Below are 11,607 nucleotides of genomic sequence, written 5' to 3'. Positions count from 1 at the left end.
ACACACACACACACACACACACACACACACACACACACACACACTTTGGCAAGCAGGAAACATTCCAGGTAACTGCTGTTCCTTTTGGTACGTGCTTTTTAAAAACTATACAACTCAAGGCCCCTCAGTTACTTAAGTACTTAATAATAATTAGGCAGTAAATGTGCATCAGGTTTACATTAAATAAGGAAAAACCCTTAAACAAATACCTGACAGAACAGCTATCTTTTGCAATCTTGATTGTTAGAATCTGTGAGGCAACGACAGAGAGGACTTCTATATCAATTCGGTTGAATTCATCAAAACAACACCAAGCTCCTGACTGTACCAGTCCGAAGAAGAATTTCCCCAGTATCTTGAAAAAAAAAAAAGATTATAAAAAACATAAAGGTGAAAGTTTTTACCAAACCAGATAAACACCTTTAGTATTTGTCTCTCCATAGCATTTTAGTAGTTGCTTAGATTACAAATGACTCAACTACTTTGCCTGTTTCTTGAACATGAGTAGCAAACCCCTTCCTGTAGGCCAGGCACATTGGCAGGCACAGCTGACTGCCAATTTAGGTCTCAGAGCTATAACTTGGTGGAGTCTTATGCTAACCTTGGCACTGGATGGGAGTGAAATGTCAGAAGGCAGGTGTTCTTCTCTGGAGCAGACTCCTCATGGTTTGGTAAGGGCTGCAGGAGAGGCAAATGGATTGGGAGCACCAAGACATACCTCTCCCTGAGGGTTTTAAGTAGGTATTAAAACATGGTTGTAATATACTAAAAGCCCTATTCATGTTAATGACAAACCCTTTAAGTTCCTTTTTTTATATTTACTTTTATTTTATGTGTGTAAGTGTATTGCCTATATGCATGTAAGTGCATCTGTGTCATGCAGTGCCTGTGGAGGTCAGAAGAGGGCGTCTGAGTCCCCTGGAACTTAAGCTATGGATGGTTGTTAGCCACCATGTAGGTGCTCAGAATTGAGCCCCAGTCCTCTGGAAGAGCAGCCAGCACTCTTAACCGCTGAACCCTCTGCAGCCCCACCCTTTAAGTTCTTATTATAAGCACTACCGATGTTCATCTTCCTGTAAATAAGTAAGATGGAACAGTTTGACTCTCTTTGGCAACTGTTAGACTCCCCTACCTGTCCTAACTAGTTGCCTTGAGCAAAAATACTGTCAGTCAGAGTCAGGGAGCCTACACTATGTCAGACCGGCTATCCAGAACACACAAGTACCTTGGGAAAAACTATGGGAAAAACTACAGCGCAGCTGCAGCTGAGTGCCCCACTTCCAAAGGCAGAGCCTCAGTCAGGGTTTGAAAGTTTGTTCTAGACTCTATCACAAATCTTGGTGAGCTCTGTATAACCCTGCAGTCATTTTTTACCTGGGCTAGAAGGAGGCATTTCCCCTGGTGGCCTGGCAGAGCGATTGCTCTGACTGGAGCTAGACAGACAAGGCTGCGGTTGGTCCAGACACAAACTCTACGGCTGTGACTGACACTAAAGGTAAGGCTGTGATTGGCCTAAACCCAGCCTCCTCTGACCACGTAAGCGGAGTTCTCAGGGTCACTTGGGGAACCGGCTGGAAGACGCTTTTCTTTGCTACCTCCTCTGTTGCTACAGCGGTAGGCCCAATAAAATTTTTTTCTTGCCCATTTTCAGCACTGCAGACTGAGCTGCGGACACTAAAGCAGCAGCAGAGACAGCAAAGTGGTGGCGAGAAGAGGCAGAGGCAGGGACCGCAGAGCAGCTGACAGGCTTGGCTGCAACCAGTACGTTAGCCTCTGTTTAACAGAATAAGCAGCAGCTGAAAAGCTCAAGAGCAGCTAGGGAAGGAAAAAGGGCAGGACACGGGGGTAGCAAGAGAAAGTGGAGAGCAGAGAGACTGGGGAAGGTGAAGGGGCTGCAAAGAGCCAGAAAAGAGAAACTGCAGACCGTAGTTTCTAGAAGTCTTTAGAGACCAGGGTTTTAGACCCTGGGCTGGGAGCTCTAACACTGGCCAGTGTTAAGGATTAAGGAATCCTGACTTCCTAGGTATACATAAAAACTGTAACACTGACCGATGTCAAGAACTGGGGAATCCCAATACCTAAGGCCACCTGGAAGATGCAGTGCAAGCAGCATCCAAGGTGGAGGAGTGAGTCCCAACTCAGCCCTACCTAAGAGATTTAGCAGTTGTAGGGATGGAGCGTCCTGATACTGAATGCCTGAAAGAGGACCGCAACAATAGAGGGCGCCACCTGCTGCTCCCACATGCTTACTACTATCAAAGACCCACGGGGTGGGGCGGGGGGGCGGGGCGGGGAGAGCTGCCAAGAACTAGGTGGTGTGGTTTTGGGAGGTCTTAGAAGGTGTGGCCATGCTGGAGGAAGCATGTCACTGGGGGCGGACCCAGACCTCAAGTAGAGCTCTTGCTTCCTGTGCCTGCTTGAGGATGTGAACACTGCACTCTGCTCCTGCCCCAACTACCTCCTGCCACCATACCTCCCTGCCATGATGGACTGTAATTCCCCTGGAACCTGGGAATAAACAAACTCTTCCTTCTGTAAAAATCAAAATCAAAAGCAAAAACCCTTGTCCCACCACAATTTCTATCTGGGTGGAGAAAGGATCCACATCAAGCTGATTTGTAGCCCTGGTAGGTAAGACAGATGAGTGACCCTGCATATGAGGTAGATTTCCAGCCAAACTGAAGGCAACCCAAAAGATGTTGAGGGAAGAAAGAGAATGGACCCCAAGGCCTGGAGGGGCGCAGGACCGGCTTCCTTACACTAGGCAGCAGAAAATCAGCTCTTTATTTCAGATGTTGGTATTTTGTTTACCATGTGGCATTTTAGCACTAAATAACACATAAAACAAGTCACAGAAATGAGGCTAGAGCTCTTTTGTGGAGCACTTGCTAATAATCAGGGACCTGGAATCAATCCCCAGCACCAGGCAGCAAACAAAGCCTCCAGTTGCAGTGTTGTGAAAACCTGAGTTAAGCTTGTGACAGACAGAGAGGAACATGGCATTCTGTTGCTGTTGTTTGAGACAGGGTCTTATTACATAGCTCTGGCGGGACTGCATCTCACTATGTAGCCCAGGCTGACCTACAATTCACAGAGATCCTACCTCACTCGGCCTCCCGAGTGCTGGAATAAAAGGTGTATTCCACCATGCCCAGCTGGAACATGACATTTTAGTAACAGATATTTCAAGATTGTATTAGATATGTCTTAGATAATTTAAAACCAAAACAAGTCTAACATACACTTGTAATTATTGTTATCATTTCTATAAAATTTTTTATGGTAATTATAGTAGCCTCTTGGACTTTAATAATCACCTTTTCAGTAAATAAATGTGTAGTTTAAGGACAAATTTGTGTTAATAAATTATGCTTAATTATATATTCATCCTTCACACATGAAAGCTTTTTTTAAAAAAAGAATCTTACTGTCATAAAGATTGAGAACCATTGTTTAAGGAATTTAGTTGAACTACTTAAAAGTCACAAAATGTTCTAATTTTCTATAGATTCTAGGTGTCTATTCATTTAAAAGAAATAATAGTATTTCTAGTACTATCAGTAATTCTATTGCTACAGGGTATTTTTCCTGTTTTGTCATTCCTCAATGAATTACTTTACATACACATTTTTTTCTCCATATTTATGTTTAGGCTTTACCTTACAATCCAAATCTTCAAAACAGCTGAAGACTACACAATGTTTACCTAAGGCCTGGGAACAAAAATATAGTTAATATAGTTCTTGAGTCATGACACAAACTTAAAATGTTCAAATTGCCAGAGTAAGAAAATATTTTTATTAAGCTTTTGGGAAAAAAAATCATCGTATAAAAAGATGAATTAGATACCAAGTTCAGAGATTCACAGAACTGAATATGCCATACATGTGCATACACTGTTACAGGATGGTTGGTTACAGGATGGTTGGTTAGTTTATGTAGCATCAAGGTCCTGTTTTTACACAAATCATCAAATAAAAACCAAGAAGAAAAAAAAAATCAGTGTGATATACTGTTTGTTTTCGTTAGTCTCTCTCTCTGTCACATACACACAATCCTTCATTCAGTTCATATAGTAATATACCAATTAAACACAAAGAATATTGGTTTATTGAGATCCCAAGACCCTGTACATATTAGGCATTCAAAATTTAATTGCTGGATTGATTGTACTGCATAAGGAATGTGCTTGAAAAATGCAACGATCATTTTAACAGCAGGAATAGTGCAAAGTTAAGGATACCATTAAAGTCTGTATGACAGAAAATTCTGGACAGAGAAACTACATACTTTTGCTAGGTCTTTAACAGTTTCCGTTTTCCCTACACCAGCGGGCCCAGCACAGCAGCCTCCAAGATTGTAGCACAGTGCCCCCATGAGGGTAATCCAGCACCGGTTTGTGAGAGGAGTGATGACCAGTCTCCGGGCACAGCCCAAGTATTCATAGCTATAAGCAAAGCTGGTGTTTCCTTGAGACACATAACACAACTTTTGCTTTTCATCCCATTTATACTGTAAATGTCTGAAAGCAATATTTAAAATACTCATATATTATTTGAGCCAAAATAATTTCATAATCAGAAATATAATCAAGTTTAAGAATGGGGTATTGCTAAAAAACCAAACCAAAATATTAAAACAACTGGGATGTGATAAAAAACTCATCAGGGCTGGATTTGATATGAAATAAGACTATACTCTTGGAAACATCTTTCAAAGACTATTTTTAGAATAAACTTTATACTTGATTTTTTTTTGGAACCCTGAAGCAATGTCATAGGAAAAAGAAATCCTCTCGCCACATTTTTAACAGTTCAGAGCTGTCCTGCTTTTGGATGACAAGAGAAGCAGATGCAGCCCAGCATCACTAAAGGGCTTAACACAGCTTTTCTTTGCCTCTGGCTGCCCGCCTCTCAATCCGCCTGTAGTCCATGCGTTCATGGAAGTTTCTGTGTATCTCCCCTTTTAGCCCTTCTAAATCCCTTCCAAAACAAAAGAGCAGATTAGAAAGAAATTTTAAAATACTAATTTTTCAAAATAAAATTTCAGATAAAAGCAGTTTAAAACAATTTGTATGCTGCCACCTTGCAAAGTCCTAGATAAGATAGACTCATAAGTAAAACCAGAAAAACTTTAGATAAAAATTAATTACAAAAACCAAGCTTCACATTTAATGTATGAAACTTGTGCTTAAGTGCCTTTTCTCGCTATTTTCTCTGTCTTCCTATTCTGACTAGTTGACTCTAGGAAGGCGGGAAGGAGTTTCGGAGTCAGGGATTAGCTGGAAATGTTCTCTTTGTTCCCTCAACCTTGTCTGTCCCAGACTGACAGCACAGGAGAAAGAGGAACCAGGGAGACCCGACCTCAGCAGGACTGACAGCCACTGGCTCCCTGGCTGATGACAGCAGGCAAGATTCAACTCCTCAGGCCGGGAAGCCAAGGCCAAAGTAGAAACAATGGGAGAGAGGGCCAAGAAAGCACAGGAATACGGTGCAGTTGGCTTAGAATTGCAATACACCCTTGAAACCACAAACTATGACTGAGGATGTTTGAAGGAGAGACTCTAATGGCATGTTTTTGAATTATACGTAACTGCAGTTTATACCTACTTACCTTGTCCACTCAAAATCCCCCACGCTGGAGATATCTTTGAGGATTAAGTCTGTCACAGTGTCCCTGCAGTGAACATAAAGGGTAACTAACATCTCTAGTACAATTTTTGTGCGGGAGTTACTAGTGTTCTGTGCAACCAGGACCGTCAGTTCCTCTAGACGATGTATCACAGTAGCCTGAACTGTTGTCAGCTCTTTCCTTGAGTTGTAACTCACAAAACTTTTTATACAGTCATTGTGAAACATGATCTGGCTCTGAAAAAGAAGGGAGTCACACCTTAACTGAAACGTACATTTCATTTTTAATTAAAACATGTTTTCATGAAGTACATGTATTAAATGTATATGTGAGTACTTTATGTAAGATAGAGCATATATGCATTTGAAACCTGGAGACTGGACTTTACTTGATGCTTATGAGATACTTACTCACTTATATTTTCTTTTAAATGTTTTTAAAATTAATTTTTATGTGTATGAGTGTCTACCTGCATGTGTGTAAGTGCACTTGTGTTGTGCAATGCCTGCAGAGTGTGTCAGATCCTTTGGAACTGGAGTGACAGGTGGTTGTTAGCCACCATATGGGTACTAGAAACAGAACCCAGGTCCTCTGCAAGAGCAGCTGAGCTTAACTGCTGAGCCATCTCTCCAGGCCTCATTTATACTTTCTAAATCTTACATTCCTTTTAAAGTTTATTTTTTATTCTTTGATAGTTTCATATATGAAGATAATGAATTTTGGTCATTTCACCCCCTGTGCCCCTCTCTCATCTCTCCTCCTTTTCTGTTGAAACCCCTCTGCTTCCCAACAAGTCCCATTCCTACTTCATATCTCTTGCGTATGAGACCCCTGAGTTTAATTCAGGAAGCCCATCTCTATCACCCCCTTCCAGGCTCAGAGAACATTAAGGAAGAGGGGTAGGAGAAAATGGAAGCACCAGAGGATGGAGTGCTGTGCTGTACAAAGATGTCTCCTGTACATGACAAGCTGTTGCACCCATGAACTCCCTGTAGCTATGGTTATCTACATAGACCTGCAAAAGACTGGGCCCATAAAGGAAGCCCAAAGGCCTCATGAGGCCCCCACCCTCCCTAAGGGACTACTGTCCGTCAGTGGTGGCTGGGGGAAGGGGTGTCACTTTGAGTGGTGGAGACACTGGTAAGTTTCCCTTGCTCCAGAAAATAAATCTTAAGCTCTTTAATGCATCATTACTAAATAATAACCTGAGTACAGCAGGGATGGTAGAAAACACCAAGATGCCTTCTGCATTAAATTCTAAAGTAATATACCTAACCCAAAATGTGTGCAATTGTAGTTTTCAAAAATTTTGTGTAACTCCTGTTTTCTGATCCATCTATCGCACTCATTCTTCCCAGACATACAAGACCAATGTTAAGAAGCTGGGTGAAGAAGCTGGTTAAGGTCAGCCGACTGTGGAAATTAAGGGAGGGCAAGACATTAGGAGACCTCATAAGTAAAATTGGGTAGCCTGTGACTTCAGCCCCTCACTGAGATAGCTATCTTCTGGAAGAAGACTCATCTTGACTTATGCTGAACTTGAAGCGCTTAAAAATATATAAAGAGCTATAAAGTGATACAAATGTGAATAATTAACATAGATTCAATATATATTCTGAGATTTTTCCAGAGTAAGGGAAGAAGGAAAATGATAAGAAAACAAGTGTATTAATTAGCTTTTTAAAAAGCATTTTTATTGAATTTTTGCAATTTCCAGACAATATAATTTGATGATATTTATATCACCTCTCCCATCCACTTCTCCCTACATCCCCACACCCACTTAATTCAATGTACTCTCTCTGGGTAATAAAACCTATAGAGTCTAATTTGAATCCCCAAATGTTCTCCAGCATGGGTTCACCCACTCGAGCTTGCACAGGACTTGTGCATGCTATCACCATTGCTGTGAGTTCATATGAGTGACTGGTCAGCTGTCTGGAGGTCTCTATCCCCCTCCCCCCTCCCGCCCCATGGTCATCCACCACCTCTGGCTCTTAACAATCTTTCCACTTCCTCCTCTGCAATGATACCCAAGTCCTGAGCTCTAGAAGCCTGTCAGAGGCATCCCACCCAGAGATCAGTGCTTTGCAGCCCCTTCCTCCCCACACATTAGAAAGCCCTAAGTTTCTGTGTCAATCACCACCTGCTGCATAATGAAACTTCTCTGGTGAGAGTTGAAAGATGCATTGCTCTTCAACAGTGAGTGAGCACCTGACCCAGCACAGTTCATTCGGATCATCCCTCCTGGGACTGGGAGTCCATATTATTATGAGGGTACCACAGTTACATGTCACAGGAGTGGGCCATAGCTCCAGGTTACAGGAGGGTAACCACAGCTCCAGCTCACAGGAGGGGAATCACAGCTCTAGCTCTCAGGAGGGGACCACAGGACCAGCTCACAGGATGGGACCATATCTCCAGCTCACAGGAGAGGACCACAACCTTAGTCCACAGGAGGGGATCACAGCTCCAGCACACAGGCAGGGAATCACAGTTCCAGCTCACAGGAGAAGACCACAGCTTGAGCTCATGGGAAGGGACCATGACTTCAGCTCACAGGAGGGGACTGCAGTTCTAGTTCTGTTTCTTAAGCTCTCAGGCTCTCAGGCTCTCAGTGTTTCTCCCTTCATGTACATAAGTACACTCAGGTCCTGCAATGCCCATGGTGCAGAAGAGGGCGCCAGATCCCCCAGAACATAGCTACTCTGTTTGATTGGCCTAAAACCTTGCTCTTCTGGCTAAAGTCTTTCAGATATAATCCTCTGGATAGAGGAGATGGCCCAAGATGGTCAGGCGCCTAGGTTCTGCTCCTGCCCACAGTGCAGATCCCCACTTATTTCTTGGCTGCTGAGCTAAGCGCTGGAGGAGCCCATGAAGGCCCCGGAGTCACTCAAGCTGTTCCAACACGAACAGAAAGAGCAACAGCAGCTGCCATTATCCAGATGGCTGTCGACTTGTGAGATCTTTGAGAAACCATGCTATAAATGCACAAGGACAAAGTCTTCAAGACTCTCCTCCTACAACCCTCCATCTTTGACAGCGTAGGCTTCTTCAATCATCCCTAGCTTCAACTTGGTCATGCTCAGATTGGATTCCTGTAGGGATTCTGACTTGAGGCTCCCTCGGTCCATGGCAGAAGTCGAATGCTTGTGCATTTTGGTCAGCTGGGCCTGGGGTGGACTGGCTTCCTGCTGCAGGGGCTTCTCCTTCAAATGCTGCTCTAGCTTCAACTCCCCAGGGAGAAGTTCAGTCATGTTATCAGTGTCGATGAGCTTGGTTGACAGATGCTTCAAGAGCTTGGGGTCCACTCCTGCTGGCACTCAGGTAGCAGTGCAGCACTCGATCTCCATCTCGGTCTCCAGCCTAGTGCCTGCCTTATCAGCTGCCATGGCGGCCTGGTGGGAAGCCACTGGGGAGGTGCCGTCCAGGGCCTCTCCTGCCCCGGCAGGAAGCCAGGCAGCGGGACCATTCTTTTTAAAATAAACCAGAAATGAACTCTTACAGGCTCATCATCAGTAGATCAATGGGTGGGCAGAGACTGAGGCTTGCCCAGGAGGAGGAACTACAGTCAAGGTCATGTCACAGCAGAATCTGGCCAAAATCTATTGTACTGCTGTCCTTGAGATAGTTACTTATGATATATAGCCTCTGGAGAGAGCCTCCATGGTGAGGAACATTGTGAATCAGATTTAAAATTTTTTCATTTATCTACTTATAGAGGAATAATTAATTATAGCATGGATAAATCCATATTGAAGTCTCTTCAGTGGTGGATGATTACAGATAAATACATGGTCCCCACTCCCTCGAAGATGTCTTTTTACATTTATTCAGAGACTCCTCTGTGCAGAAGTGAAAGAGAAAGGGGAGCTATAAATTACATCTTGGGATGAGAAATTAGCAAGAGATGTGGAAAAATCTTAGACAAAAGTACATTCGTGACTGAAAAGAAGGTCTACTATAGAGTAATTCTAAAAATAGAATGCAGTGTGCTTCCTAGTTAAGTACACGGTTAAGTATACTGTTAAGTAGGACCACCAGGAATCTGGGGAAGATCTTTTCTTACTAGGGAAGATTGGATTGTTTGAATTTGTTAAACTACAGAAAAGTGTATACCCACCCATAATTTGTCACCTTTGTGCAGAATAGGTCACACAGCCCTTCAGTTTAAGACCTGGAATTTACTCAGGCAAGTGGAAAGTAAAAGGGATTAGATTTGATAGTTTTTGTCTAAAGTCCTAACAAAGACCTGAAAACTGTGGTGGGCCGTGCAAAGTAAAAAGATGGAAATTAATTTGAAAAAGAATAGAGATCTATAAGTATGCTTTAAAAATACTTACTGGTGGTTATTTATGGCACTATGCGTTCTACTTTCACCACTCCAGAAAAACCACTGTCTCAGGTTCATACCGACCCTTGTAACTGAAAATTCTAACAGGGTTTTCAGTGTATTAGTTATGTTTCTCACTGTTGTGACTAAGGACCTGACAAGTAATTAGTAAGGAAGAATTTATTTTTGGCTCATGGTTTGAAAGTCCTTCATAATAATTCATTTTCCACATTTACTTTCACAGCACTATAACCACAAGCCAAATATTCTATCAAGGCAGCATTAACTTACCACAGTGAGGACCACTTGTCCTGGATGTGACAGTACCCACTGGGAAAAAGTCTGGTAGTTCCATGCTTCAACCCCCTGACTTATGAATCTATAAACAACAACACAACAAAAGCCATTTATATTATCCATATATAAACATGAATGATGTCATTTAACGACAAAGGCCACATGACAAGGCCACAGGAGAACACTCCATTAGTATCTCCCATCATTTTAATTTGGACGTATGTGTTCATACATAGTGCATAGTCCTTAACTTGCTTTTTATTTGTACTTTCGTATTGAGGCTGATTAGTTTCTTGTTGGTGAAAATATATATTAACTTAAAAGAAGACTCATAGTAGCTTTAAATTGCAAATGCTATCAAGGGCTAAGGATTTATTTGAAAATAATTTTCATAATAGGCAGGGCATAGTGGCACATGCCTATAATCCTAGCAGTTGAGAAGGAGGCAGAGGCAAGAGGATTGTTTCAAGTTTGAGGATAATCTTGTCTACATAGTGAGTTCCAGACCAGTCAACATGCTCTTAAAAAGCCAAAATAAGTACATAAATTTTACTAAGTGAAATAATGGGATGAAATTGCCAGACAAATAGTAAAGCTCTGCATTTAGCTTTTAAATATTTAATTTTATATGTATGTATGGTTTTTCCTGCAAGAATATAAATGCATCTGTATCATGCAATGCCCACAGAGGCCAGAAGAGGGTGTCAGATCTCTTGGAACTGGAGTGTTGAACAGTTGTTAGGTACCATATGAGTGCTGGGAACTGAACCCAGGTCCTCTGCAAGAGCAGTCACTGCTCTTAATCACTGAGCCATCTCTCCAGTCCCTGCATTTAGCTATTAAAATTAATCATAATAGAGAGGATGGGATTTATGAAAAAATATCCAGGAGGTTTTATTTAAGACCAAACCCAATTTATAGGAATAGCATGTGTTTTGAAATTGTTAAGGCATTTTGTTCATAGAGAAGTTAGTTTCTTTATAATCAAATCATTAATTTTTAAATTTAGTAGATCACTGATATACTTTACAAATTATCATACTGAGTTTCATTACCTCCTTCAATGCTTAAAAGGCTTTATTGTTTTTACACCCCAATTTTAAATTCATTTATAATTTAACCGAACACTTGAAGTGAAGTAGTGGTGCTTTTAAATCTGGCCATGATTACAAATAGTACCTATTACTATTTTTTTTTTAATTTATCATTGCTGTTAAGAAGAGACAGACTTATAGCAAGTTTTTTCCTTGTCTTCTGTATGTGGCCAACACTGGCCTTGGTGGGTGATACTCCTGCCGCCATCCTCAAAGTGCTAGGATTGCAGGCACATACCTCTAGGTAAATAT

General features: G+C 41.9%; 1 protein-coding gene across 1 annotated transcript in view; it reads right to left on the bottom strand.

The window, feature by feature from the left end:
* Dnah14 (dynein axonemal heavy chain 14) overlaps positions 1–11,607 on the bottom strand; it is a 322,248-nt gene that overhangs the window by 208,260 nt on the left and 102,381 nt on the right. The window contains 5 exon segments of the mRNA XM_029559013.1: positions 210–355; positions 3,660–3,713; positions 4,291–4,522; positions 5,614–5,867; positions 10,256–10,343. Coding sequence (XP_029414873.1) covers positions 210–355; positions 3,660–3,713; positions 4,291–4,522; positions 5,614–5,867; positions 10,256–10,343 — 774 coding nt within the window.

Source organism: Nannospalax galili, unplaced genomic scaffold (assembly GCF_000622305.1).
Source record: "Nannospalax galili isolate Female #2095 unplaced genomic scaffold, S.galili_v1.0 scaffold368, whole genome shotgun sequence".
NCBI lineage: Eukaryota > Metazoa > Chordata > Mammalia > Rodentia > Spalacidae > Nannospalax > Nannospalax galili.
This window is presented reverse-complemented; position numbering and strand designations above follow the sequence as displayed.